At 38.2% G+C, this 25,740-nt stretch overlaps 1 protein-coding gene across 4 annotated transcripts in view; it reads right to left on the bottom strand.

Annotated features, from left to right (window-relative positions):
• Positions 1 to 25,740, bottom strand: part of PIK3R1 (phosphoinositide-3-kinase regulatory subunit 1) — a 98,330-nt gene that overhangs the window by 7,935 nt on the left and 64,655 nt on the right. For 2 of the 4 annotated variants that reach the window (XM_069096446.1, XM_069096447.1), the window contains 6 exons: positions 24,196 to 24,288; positions 22,810 to 22,884; positions 16,160 to 16,291; positions 14,595 to 14,796; positions 14,311 to 14,390; positions 154 to 259 (listed from right to left, as the gene is read on the bottom strand). In XM_069096446.1, the coding sequence (XP_068952547.1) occupies positions 154 to 259; positions 14,311 to 14,390; positions 14,595 to 14,796; positions 16,160 to 16,291; positions 22,810 to 22,884; positions 24,196 to 24,288 (688 nt within the window). Of the gene's footprint in view, positions 1 to 153; positions 260 to 1,751; positions 1,940 to 3,958; positions 4,541 to 14,310; positions 14,391 to 14,594; positions 14,797 to 16,159; positions 16,292 to 22,809; positions 22,885 to 24,195; positions 24,289 to 25,740 lie in introns of those variants that run through there. The other 2 variants (XM_069096448.1, XM_069096449.1) reach the window with 2 other exon arrangements.

Genomic DNA, 25,740 nt, shown 5'->3' with positions numbered 1-25,740 from the left:
TTTTTTGGGCATCTCTGGAACACAGCCAATTATGCTTCATGTTTATGTTGGGAGCTATCTCAAAAATGGACCCTGGCAGGCTAGTAGTTTTCCTGTTCTTAATAATGTGAAACATAAATGGGATATATACAACATTTTGTGCTGCTGTCTTACCTTGAGATGTCTCCCCAGTACCACTCTGCATCTTGTAAGGACATATTGTTATTCATACCGTTGTTAGCTGTTACAGTAGTGGGTTTGGGTGGCTTAGGAGGCAGTGCTGCAAAGGATGGAGAGGGGAGACAAAGTTTATTTTCACTCCCAAGTACAAGTCCAGAATAAAAACTATACCTATCGTTCTTTGGACAAATGACATTACAGTATATGCAAAGAATTAAACTGGGAAAGAGAGTCCCTGAAAATAGCAATTCCTGAAAACACCTCAAGTATTTTTATTTAAGAGACAGAGTACTATATTTCAAAGTATGGATCAAAAGAATTCAAGGTATAATAAAGAAACTGAGTCGGACAAGTGACAAAAATTCAAAATAAAATACATTTTCCAGTTTGCTTATAATAAACTTGGTGTCTGTTTCACTCCATCAATTATAAGATCCTCAACATATGACCATGAGGAATCAAATGGTCTGGCTTAATTTCCTTTTCCTATTTAATTATCGAGGAGAAATTTGGTTGCTCTCTTTCACAAATGCTGTTGTGGTAATAAAAACAGCCCATCTCTAGCAGTATGTTTCAGGAAGAGGAATTAGGTTTTCTCTGATCCTTAGTATTTTGTGCACTGATCTGCCAAAAACCACTTTACGAAACCCATCTGTGACCTAAATATCCTTAGTGTTAAGCGTAATATTCTGCTGAATAAATTGTGTTCCAAATGCCAAGCCTAATTAAAAACCACATCCCCCTTTCTCAATGTCAAAGCAGCATACATACACTAGTGGGTGCCAAGGAAGATACTGCAGCACTTCTGAATTACTAGCTGGGGAAAGGAGGGAGGGGGAAGGACAAAGCTGGAATCAGGATTTAGAAGGGGAGACGGGGATGTTTAAAAAAATCAAAATAAATCCTGAATTAGGGGAGGGGGGATTTAAGTTTCAAGTTTCAAAGCTTCTTTTAATGGTTCTATTTAATAATAATTCTATAGCTCTTTGTGTAGATAAATTAATGTTTCATAAAAATTAAACAATAATAAATGTAAGCCCAACTCCTATCTGTTTTTATAACACCTTAAAATAAACATGAGCAAGTAAAGCTGAATATTTGACTCAGAACAGTTTCAAGGCCAGGAATTAAGTTGTAAGTATTGTTTTATTTTAAATGCTCTTGCTCAAAGTACATGGTAATTGTGTTATCACAGCAAAGTACCAGGGCTTTCTTTCACATTCTGCCTCCTGCCCCCCACCCACCCCAAAGATCAGAAGCAAAAAGGATGCAACATTTTAACCGCAAAACAATGTACAATAACATGACCCAAACAGCAATGAATTAAAAATAATAAAAGACAGAACTAGAAAATCTGAATTTAATTCACCTCAATCCAAGTAATAATAATTATTTATCATAATATCCTGGCTCCTCACATGAAAACCAACAATTTCTTAAATTTCTATTATGTTCCAACTCATTTTTACCCGTGAAAAAGAGAAAGAAAGAAAGAAATCAAGACTAAAAATCTAAAGAGGACATCTGACAGCAGCTGTCAAAAAACTAACATGAACTAGCCCTCCACACACAATCATACACTGCAGCATTACCTGGAGGATCCATTTCTATGTAAAACATCAAGTCTGTGCCACAATGTATATCTGTCTTAGAACAGTCTATATCCAGGTCTTCCATATTCCAAACAGTATTGTACATTTGTATAAGAGTTTCCCTGGTTAAGCTCAGTTATAAGAAAAGAGTCAGGCTCTCTTTGTAATGGTGTCTTGGAATTCATTTTAAAACCTATAAGGGGCTGCACTGTAACCTATTACATCATACACCCCAGCCAATCAAGTCAGAATAATGTCACCAGACCCCTCCTGCTTCATCTTTTTGATCTATACTAATCTTAACACTATTTCAATCTCGGGGAGACTGTACATTTAACAGGACTGCAATGTATGCAAGCTCATCTACTCAAAAAGGTGTTTAAGATGATGGTTCCCTCCTAGCACGGAGTTTTCTAATTCATTCTTATGACTCCTTGCAGCATGGTACATTCCACTGCTGGCAGGTTGACAAAAGCTGATATGCTGCAGCACGTAGCTTTTTTTTTTTTCCTTTTTTTTCCTCTTTCCCTAGTGCATCTGGGTTTACAGATAGTCAGGTCATTTCTTGGTTTCAAGATCTTACGAAGATGTCAAAATTTTACACTTAAGGTAGAGTTTATATCCTTAAGTAGCAAAATACTAACAATAACAAGCCCAAGAACTTTAAATACTGAAGAATATGCAAATTTCATTCTGATTTAATTCACTTGTTTTAAACCCAGAGACATTAAAATGTATCACTACATCAGAGGCATATTTTTTATTACATTGAAAAGAAAACCTTTCCCCTCTCTGAAATATTTTAAAGCTAAATATAATTGTAGGAAACACTCCCCCATAAAAAAAATTGAAACAGGCATGAAAGTGAATATTAACAGAGAGGGTAAACATAATTTTCAATGTTTAATGAGAACTAAAGTAATAAAATGGAACAAAACTGGGTAATTTAATATGCCTCTCCAAACACAGATGGTTTATCCATCACAATGCAGAGTACAGTATAGCTACAAATTATTCCTCACCCCTATTTCTATCATCACAGTTACTTTGCTACTAATACTTTCACAGAGTAGAAGATCTCATCACGTTTTTTTCCTCATTGTACTACCTGTCCGGTGTCTCCTTTTGGAGACCCAACATAGCACCCCATAGGTATTTAGAGTTAAGACATGGATTTCATGTACATCTATGATCAGTTTCAGCCCCACTGAATTATCTCCTAACACAGCTGACCCTACTATGAGGGCTATATAAATCCCCACTATGAATCAGATTTATCACATTCAATGTATTCTAAAGAAAGAAGACAACTCTCCCAAGACAAACGGTGCTTATTTGCACAGCTAGGCAAGTTAGCAGTCCTTGAAAAAATGCCTGCATTATTTTTAAAAATTGTATATCATGCATTTTTTAAAGACAACATGAAGAGTACAGATGGCTTATTTATTCTTAGGATTTTCCAACAATCTGGACACACACTAAATGGACACTGTGGACAAAGCCGTTGAAGTGCGTGCATGTGTTTGTGCTGTATCTGTGTATCCCCCGACCCCCACACACACACACCGTTTCAGAGATTACACCTCCAAATTCTATTTGTATAAATACTTAAGAGTGATGAAGACATTTACAAAAGAGGGAGGCGGCTGGGAAAGCTTATGCTAAGTAACAATCTTTTTGCTTCATATAAGGCTTGTAAACCTCCCCCTGTCCCCTTTTCAATGTTAAAATAAGATACCATACTGGCCCCCAGAAGAAAAATTAAAACAGTATTTTCAAAGCAATTTCTTTACAGTTTTTCAGTTAGCCAACTCTGGACAGCTACACTTGTACAATCAGGTTAGCATTTAACCTAAACCAGTCTAGCTTGCTGTGATACCATATGGTGAGCCAGTACAGGGAGGACAGAGAGACAGGTGATTTTCCACTGCCTCCCTAGGACCTGGCTTAGGAACAACTTCTAACCAAGCACAATGTAATTATCTCCTTCCTTCTCTTCCAATCCAAACACAGCCTTTCCCTCCTCTCCCTCCACACACTCACAAAAACTACTCTAATCCACCCCCATTCTACCCTTTAAACCTCCCCCCCAACTCACAGAATCCATAAGTACCAGCAACATCCTCAAGGAAGGAATCTCATGCTTTTCAGGAGAGTGAAATGGGACGGGGGGAGGGGGGGGGAGAGACAAATCAGAAACAACTTACTTTGTAAGTTATGCATTGCAAATGTTTTCCTCTGAAACTCCTGGATCCAACAATATGAAAAATCTACAAAGCTATTTTTCCACCAAGAAAATATAAAAAACCCCCAGGCCTCCCCCAAATGGAGGATCATGAAATGGTTCCAATCTTGTCTGGACCAATTGAGGGAAGGGGTAGAATAGTATTCCTGAAGAGGAATTCTACAGCTTTCAATTAACGTTCCATAAAATCCACTAGGAAACGGTTGAAACATGTAGTCAGAAAAGCGGAGCCCTCCTCCTGCTCTGCTCTGAACAGATGCAATCTCAGTGCAGTCCGAGGAGATACACTTCTATCTGGCTCATCACTAAAAAGTGAACTCAATTTCAGTACTGTACTGTGGAAAAAAAAAAAAAAACTCAGTCGCTGGCACGTCTCTCTCAGATAAAGATCTCAGCTTCATGATTAACTTGGGCAGGTTCAAATATTTGCTGAGCTAGGGATTTCAGGTGGGGGAAGGGAGAAACCAGAGTCAAAGTAAAAGTTGTCATCAGCTAACAAGTGGCCGGCACTGGGCTAACTTTCTCGTTTTAGCTGAGCATATGAGAGAGAAGGCCATTGTAAGCAGACCAAAATAGGCTCTGTAACTGGCTGCAGGACTAAAGTAACCGGCAGTCAAGCAAGGCACTATGAGCAGCCAAACACAGGAAGTGGTTGAGCTAGTTCAGCAAAAAATAGAATCAAAGCTTTCCTTGTAAAGTTCTGAACCTCTCAGAACAGCCCAGGCACATACAGAGTAACCGGCTCACACTCCTCTGGGCCACCTCCTCCTCCTCACTTGTGCGGAGCCCGCTACTACAGGTGCAGCCTGAAGACCCTTAGGAAGCAGCTCCATCCGGGGCTGAGTTCATTTAATAGCACTGGCAGGGGAGGGATTCAAAATACAGATTCCAAAATATTTGTAAGGGAGGGTTCCTCAGTAAGGCTATTATTACTAGGCATGAATAGAGCACTTCACTACCATGTGGAAAATTCTTTGCAGTCATTCCCATGTGGTTGGTTTTGCCTGACAGTTAAAATCGCCACACCATTTTCTAATAATTAATAGGTGTGTCTGCATTATGTTTATCTGATGGCCACACAGGGCAAAGGACAGGATGGGGATGACATTGGGGTCAAATCATCCCAGAGGATGTTTTCATTTCCTGTATTTGAGGAAGTTATAGGGAAGAAGTGAGCCATGAAAAGTCTAGGCTATGCTGTTAATATGAGGAACATTCATCTGACTGACCAAAGGTGTCATGGGTATCGATGTGGATACCTCTACCAACATTACGAGCACAGTAAAAGAATCGATACCACCCCTTTCTCCACAGAAGGGGGAAGTCAAAATCAAGCTGCAAGAGAAATTATCATGAAGTATTTTTAGCCACATGCAAAGAAGCTAAAACCTATGTCCATCACACACTTTTCTGGTTTCTATCCTGTGATTATTGTAATAACAGTCATCCCCTCACTCTCTTGGAAGCTAAAGGGTCTTCCCAATGCCCATTATACTTCATGCCTGAAAAGCATTACAGCATTCTGAGTGATCACAGTGCTAAGAGGAGAAACAGTCATGTTTTGACATAGGATTAACAGATACAAAAATGAAAAATATGCCGTAGGATTACTCTCATAATGAAAAGGGCACTCTGATCAAACAGCTAAAGACATTGAAGAACAACTTAGGAAGGATCCCTCTGTGGACTAGCCCATAAAAATCCAACTTTTCCAATAAGAGGGCACAGATTAATAAAAAATTAATATTTGCCAGCAACTTGGTTTAGCATGTACCCAACTCAGACACTGTTGTACCGAGTGTTGTCATTTGTCTTTCTAAAGCTCATCACCTTAGAAACCTCTTTTCCTAGCATAACTACTCACAAGAGCTACCAAGCCTCAAGAATTCTCACTTCAATCAAATGAAAAACTTACGAGATTAAATTACTTCCCAAATCAACTAAGATATTGATTATGTTTCAAAACCAAATTGTCCACCAGAGAGGATCACTTCCCAGTTACTGGGAGAGAAAAGTCTTGTAATATATATTTAGAAAGAGTTTGGAGTTTGCTTAGACAATTTCTTCATGAATTCTCTGTTATTCATGCTGATGCTACAATATTGCTGAAAATGTGGGATAAATCATTTCTCAATGCATCCTCTTCAATGAACACTACTAGGGGAGAAAAAAGGCTACACTAATAATATCTTAAAAAAGGGCACCCTCTGCTGGCAAAACAGAGAAGTTGTGTAACTGTTTCCTGAAAGAAAATTACAAACTTGATCTCCCAGGCCGACCAAGATTAAATGAATTTTTAAGTAAACTAAGAGTTCACTTAATTCAATATGATTCATTATGAAAATGACTTATTATCAAAAAGTGAACACAAATCCCATAGATTGATTACCTAACAACCAACAAAATGCCAGCAGAAATATTTCCTAAGGCTACATGCATTTTATTATTATTTTTTTAGCATATGAGGGTCCAAAACACAGTCATCCTGATAAAACTTAACTTGCTCACGTATCATATCTTAAAAAAATAAAATGCCTGTCAAATTTCATCTCCCAAATATTTTATAAGATCTAGTTTAAGAAGCAAACCCAAAACATCATCAGTGATTTACAGGCATATGCAAGACAAAGAATCACCCAGCTTCTATGAACCTTAGAACACCATTAAAAATTTGTTTGTAACAAATAAGCAGTGAAATGATTATTTTACATAAATTTTTAAAGATAAAGTTTTTTAAAATGTTTTTAGAACCAAACACAAAAAAGGCAAATATTTAAGCTATGAATTTTTAAAAAATGCTTCCATATAATGCCAAAATTCTTTCAATCCTTTAAATTTGACAACATACATTAATGCTCTTCAGATAATTGCTGTGAACTGAAAATTCTTTTAGGATATAAATTCATTGCTTTTTACGATCAGTGCTTAGCTAACTGTTCATAATAATTCTAGCATTTAAATATCACTTTCAAGGTTTAGAAGAGCATTATATAATATATATCACTATATATTATATATCAATATGTAATTATATATCATAAATATCACCTTTTATCTTTGAAAAAATCATGGGAGATAGGTGCTAGTATTATCCTCATTTTACAGATGAGGAAACTGAAATTAAGTGACTCTACCAAGGTCACACAATTATTAAGTGTCTAAAGCTGAATCTGAACTCAGGTTTCCCCAAAACCAGCACTTATCTGCTGTGCTGTTACTTTTCTGCCTCTGTCCTGTTCCCCATTTCCTCCAAGTCAGCCAAAGGGGGAATTCCTAGCCCCTTCTACCTATTTATACCCACAAGAAAGAAGTAATAAGTCTGAGGATGAATGAGCCAGCAGGAACCCATTCAAGCCTCCTCATCTTATAGACAGAAGACTGAGACCCATAGAAAAGAGTGACTCCCTCAAGGTTACTTAGGCAGTAAAGCACAGGGCCAGAACTTGAACCAAAGCCAACAAAAACTCCTTTCAGAACTCTTTTCCCACAGCCCCACGCTGCCCCTCCCTCAAAGGGAGCTGGAGTATGCCCTCAATTTACAAACTGCAGTCATAAATGCAGGCAGATATCTATTTGCATAAGAACTAGACTTGACTATCAAAAGTTCTTCCCTTTCCACAGAGATTACTATTCATTGGGTCACAGGGGAAAAAAAAAGCCTGCCTATCACCTGAAGGTACAATAATAACTCCTTCCTCCCAGGCCACTTTCCTCAAACCTCCAGTCACTTTCAGAGGAAGAGGAAAAGCCTACACCAGCAAACCAAAAGTAAAACTTCTCAGTAAATCTGAGAAAGAGAAAAGAGAAGGTGGAAGAAAGGAGGAGAGAGAAAGGACAGGGAGAAGAAGAGGGAAAGTTTTGTTCCGATGCACAGGCATCATCCCTCTCCCTCTTCTACAAAGCAGAACAACACTCTTTCAACAGAACATGGCAGGGCCTTCCTCTCTTCCTCCACTCAGCCCTCCCATGTTCTATCAAAGGTTAGGTCCAATAGAGCATCGGGAAACAGAAAAAATTCTTGCAAGGCCATTGCTCTAGGTGGCGCCATAGTGCACAGAGCACTAGGTCTGGAGTCAGGAAGACTCATCTTCCTGAGTTTAAGTCTGGCCTCAGACATTTACTAGCTATGTGACCCTGCACAAGTCACTTAATCCTATTTGCCTCAGTTTCCTCATCTGTCAAATGAACTACACAAGGAAATGGCAAACCATTCCAGTATCTGCCAAGAAACCCCCAAATGGGGTCATGAAGAGTCAGACGCGACTGAACAACAAAAAAACCAGGAATGTAATAATTCTTTATATAGTATCTATACTTCACCAGACTGTTGGGAGGATCAAATAACCTAGGACAACAGATTTAGAGACGGAAAAAGCCTTCGGTATCATCCAATCCAACAACTTTGTTTTACAATTGAGCAAACTAACGCCCGGACTTCTTTAATCTCACAGCTCCTAAGCGGCAAAATCAAATTCGACACTTTTCCCACTAGTTAACACTACCTGAAAATGGATATAAAGTGTTTTACATATATTAAAGGACAATGAATTTAATACTTATGTGATATGTTGTAATTATTATTGGAGACATAGGATGATGGTCTTTAAAATCAGACTAAGAAATTTGGACATAATTCAGGAGGCAATAAGAAGCCACAGAGATCCTAGAATAAGGAGACCAACATTATACCAATAATAAAAACAGTGTTTGAAGAAGTTTTGGTAGGCAGAATTTTGCACAATAGAGTGAGATTTGACAGATCTGTTAAAAGCATACTTGAGTAACATAAGCATGAGATAATGTAGTTTAAGTCTAAATTAAGGGTGATAGTGGGAAAGGAGAGGAAGAGTAAATCCAATGCAGCATGGGGAAAAGTCCCATTGGACAAGGAATAAGTCTAATGAGATCTTGTCCCAGTACTACATGTATGATGTTGGGTATGTCACTATAAAAAAGAAGGGACAGAATTTTAGATGGTCTCTAATGTCTCTGTCAGCCTAACATTTCTACAACCACGACACATTTCAAATAAGCAAATAACAGGGCTTTTTTTTAACCCTCTAACATAAGAAACAATACTAACTGTTTTACTTTACTGCTTAACGAAATATTTTTATCAGTTACCAGCACGATTAGAAGTGTATCATGACTGGGAGGGTATTGTCGCCAGAGTAAAAGTACTGAAAGGTTTACTATTCTTTCACATTCATTCTTTAACATCCCAGAACTTTTTTTTTTTCAAATGCTTTATTAACTTCTGATTTACATCATTCATTTCTGCCAGATTTTGAGTTACAAATTTTCTCCCCATGTTTCCCCTACCCACCACCCCAAAATAGTGATCCCACTGGATATCCCCTCCTCCAATCTGCTCTCTCCCATATTTTCTCCCATACCCCTTTTGACTTTTCCAGTGGATCTCTATGCTCCAGTGCCTGTATATCGTATTTCCCAATTACATGTAAAATAGTGTTAATAATAGTGTGTGTGTATATATATATATATATATATGTATTTGAATATTTGATTTTAAAACTTTGAATTCCAGATTCATTCCCTTCCTCCCTTGTCACCCACCCTTACTGGGAAGATAAGCAATTCAGTATAAGTTGTACATGTGTGGCTAATGCAAAACAATAACACAGTAGATATATTGTAAAAGACTGATACTTCCCTCCCTCCTATCCCACCTTCCACTTGTTCTATTCTCTACTTTGATCCTGTCCCTTTTCAAAAGTGGGTGCTTCCAACTCCCCTCCCCCCAGCCTGCCTGCCCTCCCTTCCATCATCCCCCCTCTCATCTCCTTCCTCCCTACTCTCCTGGAGTGTGAGATACCCTATTTAGTGTGTATTTCATTCCCTCCTCAAGCCAAATTCAATGGGAATAAGGTTGACCCATTCCCTTTTGCCTTCCTATTCTTCCCCTCCATTGTAACCATTTTCCCTTGCCTCTTCTGTATGAGATAGTTTACCCCATTCTGTCTCTCCCCATCTCCTCTCATTATATTCCTCTCTCACCTCTTAATTCCACCTTTTAAGTATCATCCCTTCCTGTTAAATTCGTCCTGTGCCCTCTATCTATGTACACCTGTAAGTATATATACACACATTCACATATGTATTCATATATGTCCTCATATATATATATATATTATATATTCCCTTCAACTACTGAGAAAAGTTTCATCAGTTACAATTATTGTTTTTCCATGTAGGAATGTTAATAGTTCAACTTTGATAACTTTCTTATGATTTCTTTTCCCTGTTTATCTTCTCATGCTTCTCTTGCTTCTTGATCTGAATGTCAAATTTTCTATTCAACTCTGTTTTTTTTTTCAGCAAGAATGCTTGAAAGTCCTCTATTCCACTGAATGACCATATTTTCCCCTGAAACATGATACTCAGTTTTGCTGTGTAGGTGACTCTTGGTTTTAATCCCAGCTCCTTTGACCTCCGGAATATCATATTCCAAGCCATTCGATCCCTTAGTGTAGAAGCTGCTAGATCCTGGGTTATCCTGATTGTGTTTCCACAATATTCAAATTGTTTCTTCCTGGCTGCTTGTAATATTCTCTCCTTAATCTGGGAATTCCAGAACCTGGCTATAATATTCCTAGGAGTTTTCTTTTGGGGATCTTTTTCAGGAGGTGAGCGGTGGATTCTTTCAACCTCTATTTTGCCCTCTGGTACTAAAACATCAGGGCAGTTTTCTTTGTGAACTTCCTGGAGGATGATTTCTAGGTTCTTACTTTGATCATGGCTTTCAAGTAGTCCAATAATTTTTAAATTATCTCTCCTGGGTCTATTTTCCAGGTAAGTGGTTTTTCCAATGAGATTATTTCACATTGCCTTCTATTCTTTCATTTGTTTGGATCTGTTTAACAGCATCTTAATTTCTCATAAAGTCATTAGCTTCCATTTGCTCCAGTCTAATTCTGAAGCAATGATTCTCGTCATTGAGCTTTTGAGATTCTTTTTCCATCTGGCAAATTCAGCTTTTTAAGACATTCTTCTCCTCATTGCCTTTTTGAGCCTCTTTTGCCATTTGAGTCAGTCTGTTTTTTAAAGTGTTATTTTCCTCAATCAGGCTGTTGACTCTCATTTCATAATTTTCTCGCATTGTTCTCATTTCTCTTCCCAATTTTTCCTCCACTTCTCTTATCTGCTTCTTAAGGTCCTCTATGATCTGTAACCAGCTTGTATTTTCCTTTGAAGCTTTTGGTGCAGGAGTTCTGACTTCACTGTTTTCCTCCTGTTCCATGCTTTGCTCCTTTTTGTCCCCCAAACAGGGGTGTAATGTTGGAATCTTCTGTCTGCTTTGTTTCCTTTGCTTGGTCATGTCGCCCCTCAGTCACTTGACCCCTGGGCTTTTTGCCACAGTAGGACTCTGACACCAGATAGGGGAGCTTTCGTCCCAAACACTGGGGTTTTTTTTCAGTTGCCGGAGGTATTAGATGGGTGCCCTCTCTGAAGCCTCCACATGCTCTGGTAAGCTGGACATACACCCCAGGACCTCCACCCTAGACTGCAATCCAGATCCAAGCAGGTTAAAGCAGGAGCGATTACCCCTCAGACTGGTGCTTGGTCCCCCTACACTCTGCAGGCCAGGAGCTGAAGCCACCACATGGCGCTGGCTGGCTGTGCTGGTGTCTCAGCAGATTCTCACCCCGGGGGTAAAAGCCACACACTCCCACTTACTGGTCCCAAAGTCCAGACTGCACTGACCTCTCACTTTGTCCTTCGCATCTATGTGTTGATAAATCTGAAAAAGGCCACAGCTGCTGCTGATCTGGAGACCCTCCGGTGGGCGGCTGGACAGGCCCGCCCTGTGGCTAAAGCCTGGGCATGGAGCTGGGCTCGGCTCCCAGAGCGCTGTGCTGCCCAATTCCTGCAGGCCTGCTGTGTTGTCCTCAGCGGGAGGTTAGCTTCTCTGTGTCGTTTTGTGGGTTCTGCAGCTCCAAAGTTTGTTTAGAGTCCCCTTTTTACATGGATTGGGGAAGATGGAAGCAAGAGCAGCAGGGAGGTCCTGCTTCTACTCTGCCATCTTCCATCCCAGAACTTTTCAATGATTCTGTCCCTTCTCTTAGGAAAATCCTATGCCCAGCTCAATGCACTCCCCACTTATTTCCCTCATCTATGAATTCTTACATCGCTGAGCACCTGTTTCATACAGTTTATTCTCTAGTTATGGACTATTTTGTATAGTCCTATATTTTGACTAGCTTTCATGCATTTTTCTGGACTAGTCTTTCTTACTAGACAGTACTCTTCAACAGCAATGACCAATCACTTGTGTGTATCATACTTATCTTTTATGATCTGGTCATAGCCTCATAACAGAGGCCCACCCATCTCCTCTTGGGCAGTGTATAGAGCCAACCAATCTCGGAAACTGTTTGCACACTTCTGCTGCATAATATGTGAGAGTATTCCCCAATGAGAATATAATAATGCTATGTGGTTAAATATCTGTATCTGAACATACCTCCAGGGCCTCAGAATCTAACGTATGGGGTTTGTTCTTCTCACACCCACAGCTTGCACACAGTAAGAATAAAAGACCAGCATTTACTTCATTTCAATACTTCTGTCACATTTCCAGGTTGGGGAACCTTACAGAAGCTAGACTTTGAGAATTTCTTGTTTGTAGGATTCTGGAAAGCCTGCTCCAATACCTGCCAATTTAAGGATTGGCCCTCCTGTGATAGTCTAGCCAACATAAATGGCTTTATTTATTATTCTTCCACACAAATGATTGAGCTAATCTTACTGTGCTATTTCTTCACCTAATGCTAAGTACAGATATGAACTTTCATCATAAAGCTGCTTTAAATATGTATTATGAATACAGGCACAATTTAATTGCTGTTTTATTTAAATTAGGGATTATTTAAAGAGAGTTACTCAATTTACACAGCAGCCTAACTCTTCCTGTGTACTAGGACCTCTCTCATAAATACCACATGATAAATTTGTAGACCCAAATGTAAATCTACTACAGCTAATTCTGCATGGGAAGGCACTGGAGATGTGTATAAGGGCACTCTTATAGAGAGATACAATATGAATACTACACAACAAATAGCTGAACATGTGACCTACCTACAAGAGAATGACATTTTTAAATTGCCATGTTACTGGAGAACAGACTTAGGAGGTGGAAAGGACCTCAGGGGCCATCTAGTCCAACCCCCTCATTTTATAAATAAGGCAAAGATTCAGCTTTTACCATTATACCCTGCTACCTCTCAACAGCCAACATTTATACAGTGCTTTAAAAGTGTTATTTCATTTGATCTTCAAAACAAACTTGTAAAGGTGTTATTATTACACTCATTTTATAAGTGAGGAAACTGAGGCCGAGAGGCTAAATGGTAGGTAGGAAACTTGAAACACCTTCAAATGGTGTACTCTATCTTTCATGACAAATTCATAATTCTTATTTCTCAACATAAATTACAATTAGTGAAACACAATTTCCTACTTCTCCCTAAATTCCACTTTGGTTAACTTGACCATTCCTTACCAGGTCCACTCTAAGTAACCAGACTCTCTTGTTATGTTCTGGTACACAGCAGTATAGAACTGGTATAATATAGTAATTAAAAATAAAAAGTCAAATATCTGTATCTAAATATACACACAGGGTCTTGAAATCTAAGATTTAGGGGTTTTTTTTCTTCTTTCACCCACAGAATGTACAGCATAAGTATAAAAGACCAGCATTTACTTCTCATCAATACTCCTGACACATTTCCAGACTGGTCAAAAGGGTCATGAGAGAGAAGCTCTCAGAGGAGGAAAGATCGATCTACAATTTCAAATGAAAGCTACCACTCATCGAGTCTGTTTCCTGCTCTGCTCAAGGGCTTGTGGAACACAGACCAGCCTGCTTTCAAAGAAGTATCTGGCCTGCTACAACTTGCTGCACCAAAGACTATGGCTTTCTACAGCTTGCATTACTGAAATTTTTTTTTTGACATCTCTCTCAGCATACCTGCTTCCAAAACACACATTGCAAAATACTTCAAATAATAGAGTAATTATAAATTCCCTACTTTATAAGTATTAGAAATAAAAATTAGAGTGTCAACTACTGAAAGCAACCCTGTTCGAGTAGAAGGAAAGGAAACAAGGACCTCTGTCCTCCTCATTTAAATTCTGAAGTACTGAAACCAGTAAACATGCACCATACACATGACTCTCAGCTCAATTTTTATCACTAAATTAATTGTCAAGATAAAGGAAGGGGATATGGTGAGAAAAGTTTCCTTAAACTTTAAGAAAATAAAAACAAAAAAAGGTGGGGCTGACCTGGTGCAGGCTGTCGCTCATTCCATTCACTTGAGATCAAAAGCTCTATCGTTTTTATGAGGTTTTCGGCATTATCAGAGCTGCAAAAACCAAAGTTTCTTATTAGAAATCTTTTGCTTTAAAAAAAAAAATCAGAAAACATATCTTTTTCTATAAACAAGAGATACAAACATGCACACCCATTAATGGGCTGGCCCTTTTAAAGCATGTTTGGTCCAGAAACTGAAGGCATAAAAATTACTTTATCAAACATACAACTAACATTTTTCCACACAAACACTTACCCCGTGATTGGAGACCTGAAAAGCATAGGGCTGAAAATTTCAGAGAGAGATCTTGCATTCAAAAGATTTTTGCTTGAAGCTTGGCAGAGTCTGAAGAAATGTTTTAACAAATACTGAAGCGTGAGCCCATGCTGATGAGGTATGTGAGGAGTCCTCATAAGCTTCTTCAGCATCTGGACATTCTCTTCTGTGCTCTGTAGTTCTACAAGGAGAAACAGAAACTGCTTCAAAGATCAGCAAATACTGCCAGCAACTGTTGCCACTATTTCCCACAACTCCACAAGAAGTATTAATTAGAGCAAAGTTAACACCAGTCTTCACGAGGAGCAGGGCATTTGCTCTTCTCATTAGAAAAAGTACTTCTGTGACAAAGTAAGATCTTCTTAAACCAAATGGAAATCTAAGAGACACTTGGCACAAGCCACAACTGAGTGTTCACTGGTGGGTGATTGGCTAATTTAGAGATGAACCAGATAAGTGACACAGGTTCTAACTTTTAAGGTTACTAACCACGATATCCTGCCCCAAAGAACATGTGATGAGAGCATTAGCTCCTAGCTGACATTCATCTTTTGTGAACATATACTGTAATGATCATCCAAAAAGGGAAAAAAAGTGAAATGGGCATACTCATTCACCAGTCTCCTGAACCAATTCCTTGAAACCACCACTGAACCTCTGAACACTGTGTCCTCTGCTGATAGTGAACTTTGCCAATACTGATAAAAGGTTAACAATTAGCCATTTCAACATGTGGACACATCCTTCTGGGTAAACTATTTGATGCCTTTATGACTAGAGTACAATAGACAATAAAGTTTCATGTTTTCAGTTTAATATTATTTTCTTATTCAGAAAGAAGAGCTTATTAAGCATCTATTGTGTGTAGAGCACCTTGAGAACTTACATGCTACTAAGGGGAGACAGGAAGAAGCTAGATGGCTTAGTGGATAAAGCACTGTGCTTGGTGTTACGAAGATCTGAGTTCAAATTTGACCTCAGACATTTACTAATTGTGCGTCCCTGAGCAAGTCATTTAATCTCTGTTTGCATTAATCCACTGGAAAAGGAAATAGTAATTTAATAAATAATAGCTTTGCCAAGAAAACTCCATGGACAGCAAGAGTGTGCTGGGGTCACAAAGAATGTCCATGGGGTCACAAAGAATCGGACATGACTGAAGAACAAGGGGGATCCAACAGATTCACAGACAATTCACAGGGCATATACACAACATAAACACCACGTGACTTCAGTGGAGAGAGAACACCTGGGGAATAATGAAAGGCTTCCTGAAGGAGAAAGAGAGCACCTGAGCTCCGAGGGGAGCTAGAGACCCCAAGAGTCAGAGGTAAACAGTGAAAGTATTCCAGGCAAAGGGGACTGCTTGTGCAAAGACAGAGGTTGGGAGATGTAGCTTCACTGTGCTAGAACACATTATGGAAGTGCAAATAAAGTGTAATCAACCTAGAAAGGTAAACGGGCTCTTTAAACAACATTTAATTAAGTTCTTTGAGATCTCTAAATGTATGTTTAATCGAGGTGTCTAAAAAGGGGGAACCAACCTTGTGCTACAGAAATCATTTCACTGTAAATTGTCCCTGGAATGACAGGATTCGGCAGGTCCAGGAGATATCTCTTGAAAGCATCAGATAGGACCTGCATATCAATCACATCAAAGTCCACTGAAGAGGCATCTGTTAAACAAGAAGAAATACATTACATTTTCAGGCGTCAAGAATTTTAACATTTCTGTAGTCTTTAAGAATGACTGCTTCCTAAGCTGCAAACCAAAAAGGAGTGATAATAAGATCAGTAAAACGAAGGAAGATGGCAAGAGGCTTGAATTCTCAAAAAGGTTCTTCTATATCACATCTACACCACCTCAAAGTCCCAAATTGCTGTGATGGTCACAAATACACTGATTGAACCCTACAAATCTTTTATCTTTAATTTTTTACAAAAACTTAATATTATTATGTTACAGAATTCCAGCAATTGTCAATCATCAGGATATCAATGTTATTAGTTCACAAAAAGTTTAGTTAATTTCCTTGACATTCAAGAAAGGTTTATGAAACATCTGCTATATGCAAGATAATAATAATATGGCTATTTGGATAGCCACCCAAAGTGACTTCTAGAATTACTGTTCCAGCGACTGAGAAAAGAGCTAAGCAACACTATGGCAAATTCTTCCCAAAAGGCATTTAATAAAGTATCAGAATGCAAGACACCGGAGGCAAATAAAACCTCACCCTCACGAAGTTTATATCCAGTTATAGAAATCCAACACATTCACAAAATGATAAATACAATTACAATCAACAATAAGTAATTATTAAGGATCAACTCTATGTCAGAGACCAGGACTCAAGAGAATAATTATACCATCCTTGATGCTTCGGGGAGAGACTACATGTACATATTTAACAGGAACACACAAAATAAATGTGAATTAATTTTCAAGGCAAGGCATAGAAAGAAGGGGGAAGCAGAAGTAGAATCAGAAAAATAGGATATGGTATGTGAGTTGAACTTTAAAGGAAGCAGAAAGGGAGTAATATATAAGAAAGGTGGCAAGTTAAGTCGTAGCCTGTTAGTGAAAGGCTTTAATGCCCAAAAGAGTTTTTATTTGATCCAAGAAATAACAGGGAGGGACTGGAGTTTATTGAATGGAGGAGTGACATGGTCAGACCTGCGCTTTAAGAAGATACCTTTGGCATCATGATGGGAGGAGAATGAATGAGAAAGGAGACAGCTGAAGCTGGTAGATCAGTTTTAGAAGACTATGGTAATAATTCAACTGTAAATTCCTCATGAATAACAAAGACAAGGAATTCAGGAACGAGTCACTAAGGCCTGAGTCATAAGAGAAAAGTTTCTTGGAGGAATGGTATCTTGAGCCAGGCCTTGAAGGACTTATGCAAGAGGAGGTGGTAAGAGGGGAAATTTCAGACAGGAAGACTAAAGTGACTAAAGTTAGATGCAGGAATGTACGTGGTGTTTTAAAGGGATATAAAGAAGGGGAAGGCACAGTGATTATAAATAAATGGTCTTGTTTGGCTGATGATGAAAGTTTGTCAACAAGGTAAAGGGAGATTGAAGAGTGAGGGTAGGTTGAGACTAGAAATTTTGTAGGAACTTAACTATGGACTTCAGCCTTGTTTCCTGTAAACAATGGGAAGTCTCAGTAAATTTCTAAGAAACAAAGTAGTCTTCTGGGAAGGTTAATCTGGCACTGGTATGTAGAATCAATGTGTAGGATGGCAGCAATCAAGAAGGTGGTAAGATGATGAGGGTCTGGACTGGGGTGATGGCAGCAGGAAGGGGCAAATGTAAGACATTACAAAGGAACTGGTGACCACACGGATATGGGGGAGGGGGTAGCTGAGGGAAGAATCAAAGATGATGCTAGTAACGCTGAGCCTGAATGGCTGGAATAATGGGCAATAAATACCTAAGAAAGTTCAGAATCACTCCAAGATTGAACAGAAAATAGAAATGGTGTCCTGAAAATCCCTTACCTTAAGCCCAGTTCACCTCCCAAGCAAACCACATTCTACAAGGTTGATGCTTGTAGTCCAAAGTATTATAAGAAGACAGATGCAACCAAAAAGCACCAAGACAGATCCAACTGGTATGAAGCAATGGGAGGTAAGAAAAAATATTGCATTTCATGAGGTTAAGTGCATCAAACCACTTCAGGTCCTACCAAGAACAACTAACCACAGATTACATTTGTACTCTGTATGGAAAGGCCTGTGGGTCACACATTTGATTTGGCTGGCCCTAAAGAAACATAGAGAGGAACAGCAACAGCATGTCTTCAAACAGAAAGAAATTACGTATGAAATGGGGGCTAGAGGACAGGGAGATTAGAGAGATCTTACTGACTTCTGAAGCTCACCAGCATAGCCCATCCTAAAGTCTTAGAATGGAAAGGGGCACCATCAGTTTTTGTATGGTTCTCAATCACTTAACCTAAGGAAACAGGGATCCTTAGAGGTGTTACTGTCTATTCTATCCCCAAGCAAGTAGACACAAGGCTCACTATAGACTGTTAGATTTATGACTTCAGAATTTCAAATGTCAGACTTGGAGACTAAGATGGAGACTTGAGACTAAGATGGAGACTTGAGACTAAGATGCCACACAAGCTACTCTTCAGTGACAGTCTTCAAATAAGGCATCCTTTGATATTCCAAAGGATCTGTGATCTCACCAAGACTGAATTATTACTCCCTCCAACATTGCCAGCTTCCACCCATCTACACCTTCTGGTCCTTTGCAACTTTTTGATGTCCTCCTGCAAATCTTCTACTGGAGAGTCAACCAATGTTCTAAGGATCTTTCCCTAGATCTTTTCTTGTTGAATGGGTACCAATGGAATGAAGAGACAGTTCATCTGTCACCTCCTATTAAAGAAGACAGTATGGCATAATGGAAGGACTGCTGTACCTGAAGGAGTCAGAAAGACTTGGTTTACAATTCCACCTCTGACATTTACAGCTAGGTCCCAGTTAGTGCAAAAAAAAAAAAAAAGATGAAGTACACAAGTGTATTCTAATCTATACTATCTGAAGTTAATGATTGTGAAAAAAGATATAGCAACTGATGGAAATATGCAGCATGAATTCAAATAATGTGATCACTTCACAGAATTCATTATTCACACTACTGGGGGCTAGCTAACTACTAGCTAGTACTAGCTAGAAGATATGTGGACCAGTATATTAAATATTTAACATATTTGGGAATAGGATGGGAAACTGAGGATCAGAGATATTATGTGACTAACATCTCTATGTATATGTGTATATATGTCTATCTGTGTTGCATGAGGTATCTATAAAGCATTTTGCAAAACTCTAGATCATCACACAGACATATGCTATTATTACGCCAGACACCTTCCAAATGACTAGCCTACCTCCCCTTTCAGTCACACATCTCTCTGATGATCTTTTATACTGCTCTTGGTGTGCGATTCTTAACACTTAAGCCTATTTATGCTTATCATGTACCTCCCTGCTGTCTTTGAGTGACCCCTAGCTTTAATTCATCACAGACTATGGTATTCCATGATGGGCAATTACATAGCACAACTGGAAGAATATTGGTGGTAAAACATATCTGCTTTGGAGAGAAAATTTGAGTCATTAAAAGTCCTGCTTAATCTTTTTTTTTCAATTTCTGTCTTTTTGAAGTGCCTACTATGTGCTGGGAAAGACAAAGACAAAAACAAAAAACTGTGTTCTGTCTTTAAGGAGTTTACATTCATACAAAATTAAAGTTTAGACTCTCAAATGAGTTAACAAAATCATTTAATGTTTCTTTCACGATTTCCTGTCTTATTATTGAAAATTTGGTATTATAACACTAGATCTTTTTAATACCATCGGTCTATTAAGATTAAATATGTACATGCCTGCCCAACATGCCTACATACTGGTACTTGTTAGCATGTTTCTGGCCTCCTGCATACTTAAATAAATCTGTTTATTTGCCTAACAGATTACTACCATTAATTTTAGTATTTGCATAATTAGATGGTTCCCTTTGTAGGAAAACCTTGCACTTGCCACATAAATTTTCTAGAAGACACTGAATTTAGCAGTCCAAATGTGCTTCTAATATCTGAATACAACTTGAATATATAAAAGCTTCTCTGTATGTAAAAAAGCTGACTCTGAGAATAATGACAGAGGAACCATGCAGGTAAAAGAGTATGCCAGGAAGAAATAAGCTAATTTGAACAGTAAGTTTTAAGGCCCAAAGTTCATTCTATAGGACATCCTATTTAGTATGTATTTAACTTCCCTAAAAATGTTATTATTACTCCTTTAATGTATGTATATGCTTTTTAAAGTACTTCTTCCCTTGTGACTTATTTGCTCCATTTGTGGTACGAGTATTAAGTACTCTGTCCCATAATTACTTGAGACATAAACCCAAAAAACTTAAATAATTTATAGGCTTGAAAACACTCATTTCTTCTGTTCCCCAAATTCTTCATCAACTTTATTACAGTTCACTAATTATGTCTCTCAACCATTATACTTCTTGAGCTCTAGATTTTTTAAAGATGCAAATTATCTTCAATTAGACACACACACACACACACACACACACACAGACCCAGATACACACACACATACAGAGCATACATAGCTAGATAATAAATAAAATAAATTGAAATAAATTTGAAATAAAATTTTAAAAAAATCCGAAAATACTTCCATACTGGATTTGTATGGATTTGTATTGTGTTAACTACTTGGGGGCATAAGTAGGCTTGTTGAATGGAGTAAAAAAAAACATGGAGGGGAATAACACACACACCCGTATCTGCACATGTACATACTTGGACAACATTTATTATTAAATCTTAAAGGAAAAATACAATATTGCTGTAATAATGATTATGTTGCTTATAATGTTATATTTATCTTGGTGATTCTGAAATGTAGAGTTGGCAATTTGGAAGACAGATGACAGGAGAAAGGCATAATAAAAATAGAAACTCACTAAAGCTCTTTTATGGCATTATGATAATTACCTTGACAGCTCCCTCTCATCCAATCATTTTTTAAATCATGTTGGTTCTATTTCCTCTCCTGTCCCATCCTCCCTATTCCCATTCTCACAGGACCTTGTTACCTTCCACCTGTACTGGTGCTAACAAATTTTTAGAAGGTCTTTTTGATGGGTTTATTAAGTTCCTCCTTCCAAGTCCTTTTTAATATGGCCTCACCACCTTCTTTGTGCACAAATCTACTCAAGTCAATTCTCTGCTCAGAAATCTTCAGATTCCCTACTGTTTCCAAAATAAAGCTCAAACTCTACTGACTAGCACTTGGGTCTTCCCCTATCTGAAGAGCTTATCTCATACCACTGACCCTCTACATTGAACAATACATTGAACTCTATATTGGCAAACCTTGGCAACATCTTGCACTTCCCACCCCCATTCATGCCCTGTGCTTTGCTCATCCTCCTCCTTGCTTTGTGCTTACTCATCTCTTAAAATTCAATTCAAACTCCATCTCCTCCCTGAAGACTTTCACCAAGATAATAACAGCCTCAGATCACACACAATACTTTGTTTTCCCTTCTCCATGTCATAATATGTATTAATTTTCTGAGTTTCTATCTTATCTCCACCTCAGCCTCTCCCCCCCCAAGGATAAGTTTTGTGAAGGTAGCCAACAAGGTTTAACTAAATTGCATATTTTCCCCCAAAGTCTATGTAAATGTCCAATGAATGAATGAATGGCGTTTTGGGTTCATAAGGCAGAAGTTCCAAGAGTTATTGTTATTATATTAGCTACTAATACTTCTGCCTATAGAAAAAGTGAAAACAAACCCTTAAATTAATCAAACTCCAGACTGAACAGTAGCTGAAGATAAATATTACTGTGTAGATTACTGTTACCACAGAATATAGAATAGGACTGTGTCAGCATGTTGAGGAACCATGATTTCCTACAAAGAGCCAATATGGTCACTAATTCAAGGTGTGGTTACACAGAATCAGAGTCCAAATTTGAACACAGGTCCTCTTGATTCTAATTCCAGTCTTCTTTATCCACTATGCCAAACCTACCTATCTGATTTGGAAGATGACTAAACCCTTACTAGCTGTGTGACCTTGGGCAAGTCATTTAACCCCAATTGCCCTGCCCTCCCCCCTCCAAAAAGCTTAAAAAAAAAAGAAGGCGACTAATTCGTAGGGTGGAAGGAGGGAAGACAAGGAGTTTTTCAGTATCAATTCCCTTTCTTGGCTAGTCCTGACCAGTAACCTGGGGTTGAGTTACTGACTTTATGTCTACACCATGTACCCATCTTGACCTTATTTTGGCATACAGTATGAGATGTTGATCTGTACCTAGTTTCTGCCATACTGTTGCAATAGACATTTCTTACTTAATCTATTTCAGGTGATACACAACACAAAGTGGAAACTGAACTTGGAGTAACCTTACTCTTGGGGTATCATTCCTCATACTAGAAAAGAGCTTAAAATCATGTAGTTCAGTGCCTGACAGCACACAGGGAAAGGATGGAGGGAGAAAATTTTTAACATTTATTTAAAAAATTTTGAGTTCTAAATTATTTTTACATGTAACTGGGGAATTATTAAATTTAAATTAATTAAATTAATATTTTTAAAATTATTTAAAAAAAAGAAAGAAAAAAATATCTTTCTTACCACAATCAAGAAGCTGCCGGAGTTCAGCTAAGCTGCTTGAGCTCTGGGTTCTGTACAAAGTTGGACATTCCAGGCCTAAAACACATACAAAAAAAACCCAGTCTGTGTTGGTTTTAAAAAAAATAAAACCCCAAACTTTTCTTGGAGAAACCATAAACCACAGGTTGCCCTTCTATCATGCTCTAAACTTCATCATAAAGTCTTACTCTGGTCCTGGAAATCACACCCTGAAAATACCCTCTGCCCCTTGCTTTTCTCTCTGATAGGGAGGCTCCTCTGAGGACCCCCATAGAAGGAGGGCACCCAAGCCATCTGTATCTCATTCCTCCCCAGACTGTATTCTGGACTCCCTTTACCAAGCTCCCACAGCCCAGCCCTCACCTTTTATGTGTTGTCTCCCCCATTAGAATGTAAGCTCCTTGAGGGAAAAGACATGTTTCTGTTTATATCTATTTTCACAGTGCCTGGCACATAATTGCTTAATCAATACTTGCTGATCAACTGAGAAAGGCACTCCCATTTCCCATTAATATCTATTTTTAAATTCTAGAAGAGGTACGTTATTCTATATGTCTTAAAATGTCGTAAAGGTCAAATCCTGCAACAAGCCTTTCAAACAGCACTGATTTCAGAACAACTATATCAGCACAAGTTATTTTGTTGCTATATAAAGTGAGGACAGAAGTTATTATTTAGTAATTGTCTCCATTACTTCAAAAGATCTGACATCCTTGGTGTAGGAGCTCCCTCCACTGATTTAATCCATCTAGGATGACTTAAAAGTGAGTCACTTACAATTCCATAAATTGTAGTGGCCAAAAAAAAATTGATCACCAGGTTAGCCAACCCTCTGCTGATGAACTTCTCCATGCTTAGCTAGGCTGGGCCTCTTACAAAAGATACCAGAACCCTCATATATGAAAATGGCTCCAATTTGTTAGGGCTCAGCAGAACACGAATCCCACTGGCAGAGTCTTTGAAAACCCAGGGTTACCACCATTTTTGTCTTTATATCTTCAAGGCTAAGCACAGTGGTAGACGCCAGCAAGTACTTAATATGTGCCAGGTGATTCATTGATTTGAGGTACTGGAGGACAAACATCATTTGATTTCAAAGATCAGATGAAAACTATTTTCTGATACTTGAGTTTCTAGTACTTCCTTCAAGATTAGGACATGCAAGGGGCGGCCAGGTGGCTCAGCGAGTAAGAGCACTGGCTCCAGTGTTGGGATGACCTGGATCAAATCCGGGCTCGGATACTCAGCACCACACCCAGAAATAATAACTGGCCGTGTAACCTTGAGCAAGTTACTTAACCCCGATTGCTTATAAAAAAAAAAAAGATTAGGACCCGGACAGAATCTGCATGCAATCCCAGCACATACCTTTCTTCTCAATAGCTTCTACTAATTTAATAAGGATAGGTGGCGCAATTGCAGGAGAGGAAAACTGTTCTGTGAGGTCTAAAAGTGCGAAACCTGGAAGAAAAGGAAATGGGGAGAGGAGTTAAAAATGTTGAGTCTGTAAGTCACAAGACAAAAAAAATTCCACTTTAAAAACAAGAACTAAATAAAGTTCATTTTCTCTCAGCCTTGACAAATGCACGCTGTCAGCTCTGTACTCAAAAGAAGGTTCCATGCTGTTATTGCTGAAGACTGTCTGCAGGTATCTGTTCTGGTCAGAAGAGAAATACTGAGTAGTTTCTGAAAAGCTAGTGTTCATGCAACATTTTTTCTATACTTTTAATAAGTGTGTGTATATATATATATGCATATATACATACATACATATATAATACATATATTTTACACTTTTAAAGAACCTACAATACTATAAAAACACTTTAGACTTGATGTCATTCACACAACTATTTTTTTCTTTGACACTGCATATGACATTTGGTACTCTGTCGCCAAAAAGAAAAAAAAAAGTCAAAATCTTTTGGCAGCGAAAGTAATTTTTCTCACAGTATGCCAGAGGAGGGAGCTAAATACTCTCTCCATAAAGTTGTCAAACCATAGACTGTAGGAGGAACAGACAATATGAAAATCTCTGTATGTGTGACTAACATTTTGCTAAAATTCACCCTTATTTCCATTTAGACTTTCAGCAATTTTTTTGGTGACTCATTATATGCTTTCATTTAGAAATAGATAATTTTATATGATCTATTTTTTTCCTTTTTGTGTTAAATGTTCCCTGAGTCTTAGTCAAGTATTCTTTATAAGAAGTAATACATGCTAAAATGGCCCACACAAATTTCTTCAACTGAAGCTTGAGCTTCAAATAAAGACAGCCTAAGAATTACATATTTCTCAATCACCATGATACTCCACTATGCAAAATTATCTCATTAAATATTTGTTTTTTGGAATTATTTTTAAAGACATTAGTTCATTTTAATAAAATCTATACAGTCAGAAAATTAAGAAATTTTCAGGCAAGATTATATCATGTTTTGGCTGGTGACTCTAGCTATTAGACAAAAGAAAACAAACAACCAAAAAGAGTAGCAACCTCCACAACAAAAACCATCTAGGAGCTGTGTGTACAGAGTTAATTAGAGCCTAGAAAATGTCAAAGGACATTCTCTAGGTAGAGGTATAGCTACAATCCACAGGGCCCCCTACCCTTTTACTTTCTTTTGTACTCAAAGCTTACAAAGCCCATCTTCCTTGTGCCTTCACCTGATGAAAAATGTCTCTGCTGTAAGAAACAGAGACTTCATGCTATGGAAATTAATTCACAGACAATTTTGTTGGCACTCATCTAATCCATAAGTGAAACCCATGTTTCTTTTCCTTCTAAAATCGGTAACTACAAAGTATAAAACGTAGTTGGTGGCACAGTGGATTGAGTACAGGGCCTGGAGTGTGGAATACCTCATTTCAAATCTGACCTCACACACTTAGCTTTGTGACCCTGGACAA

This window comes from Petaurus breviceps, unplaced genomic scaffold, assembly GCF_028583685.1.
Source record: "Petaurus breviceps papuanus isolate PSGF00001 unplaced genomic scaffold, PetGlider_PUasm1.0 229, whole genome shotgun sequence".
NCBI lineage: Eukaryota > Metazoa > Chordata > Mammalia > Diprotodontia > Petauridae > Petaurus > Petaurus breviceps.
This window is presented reverse-complemented; position numbering and strand designations above follow the sequence as displayed.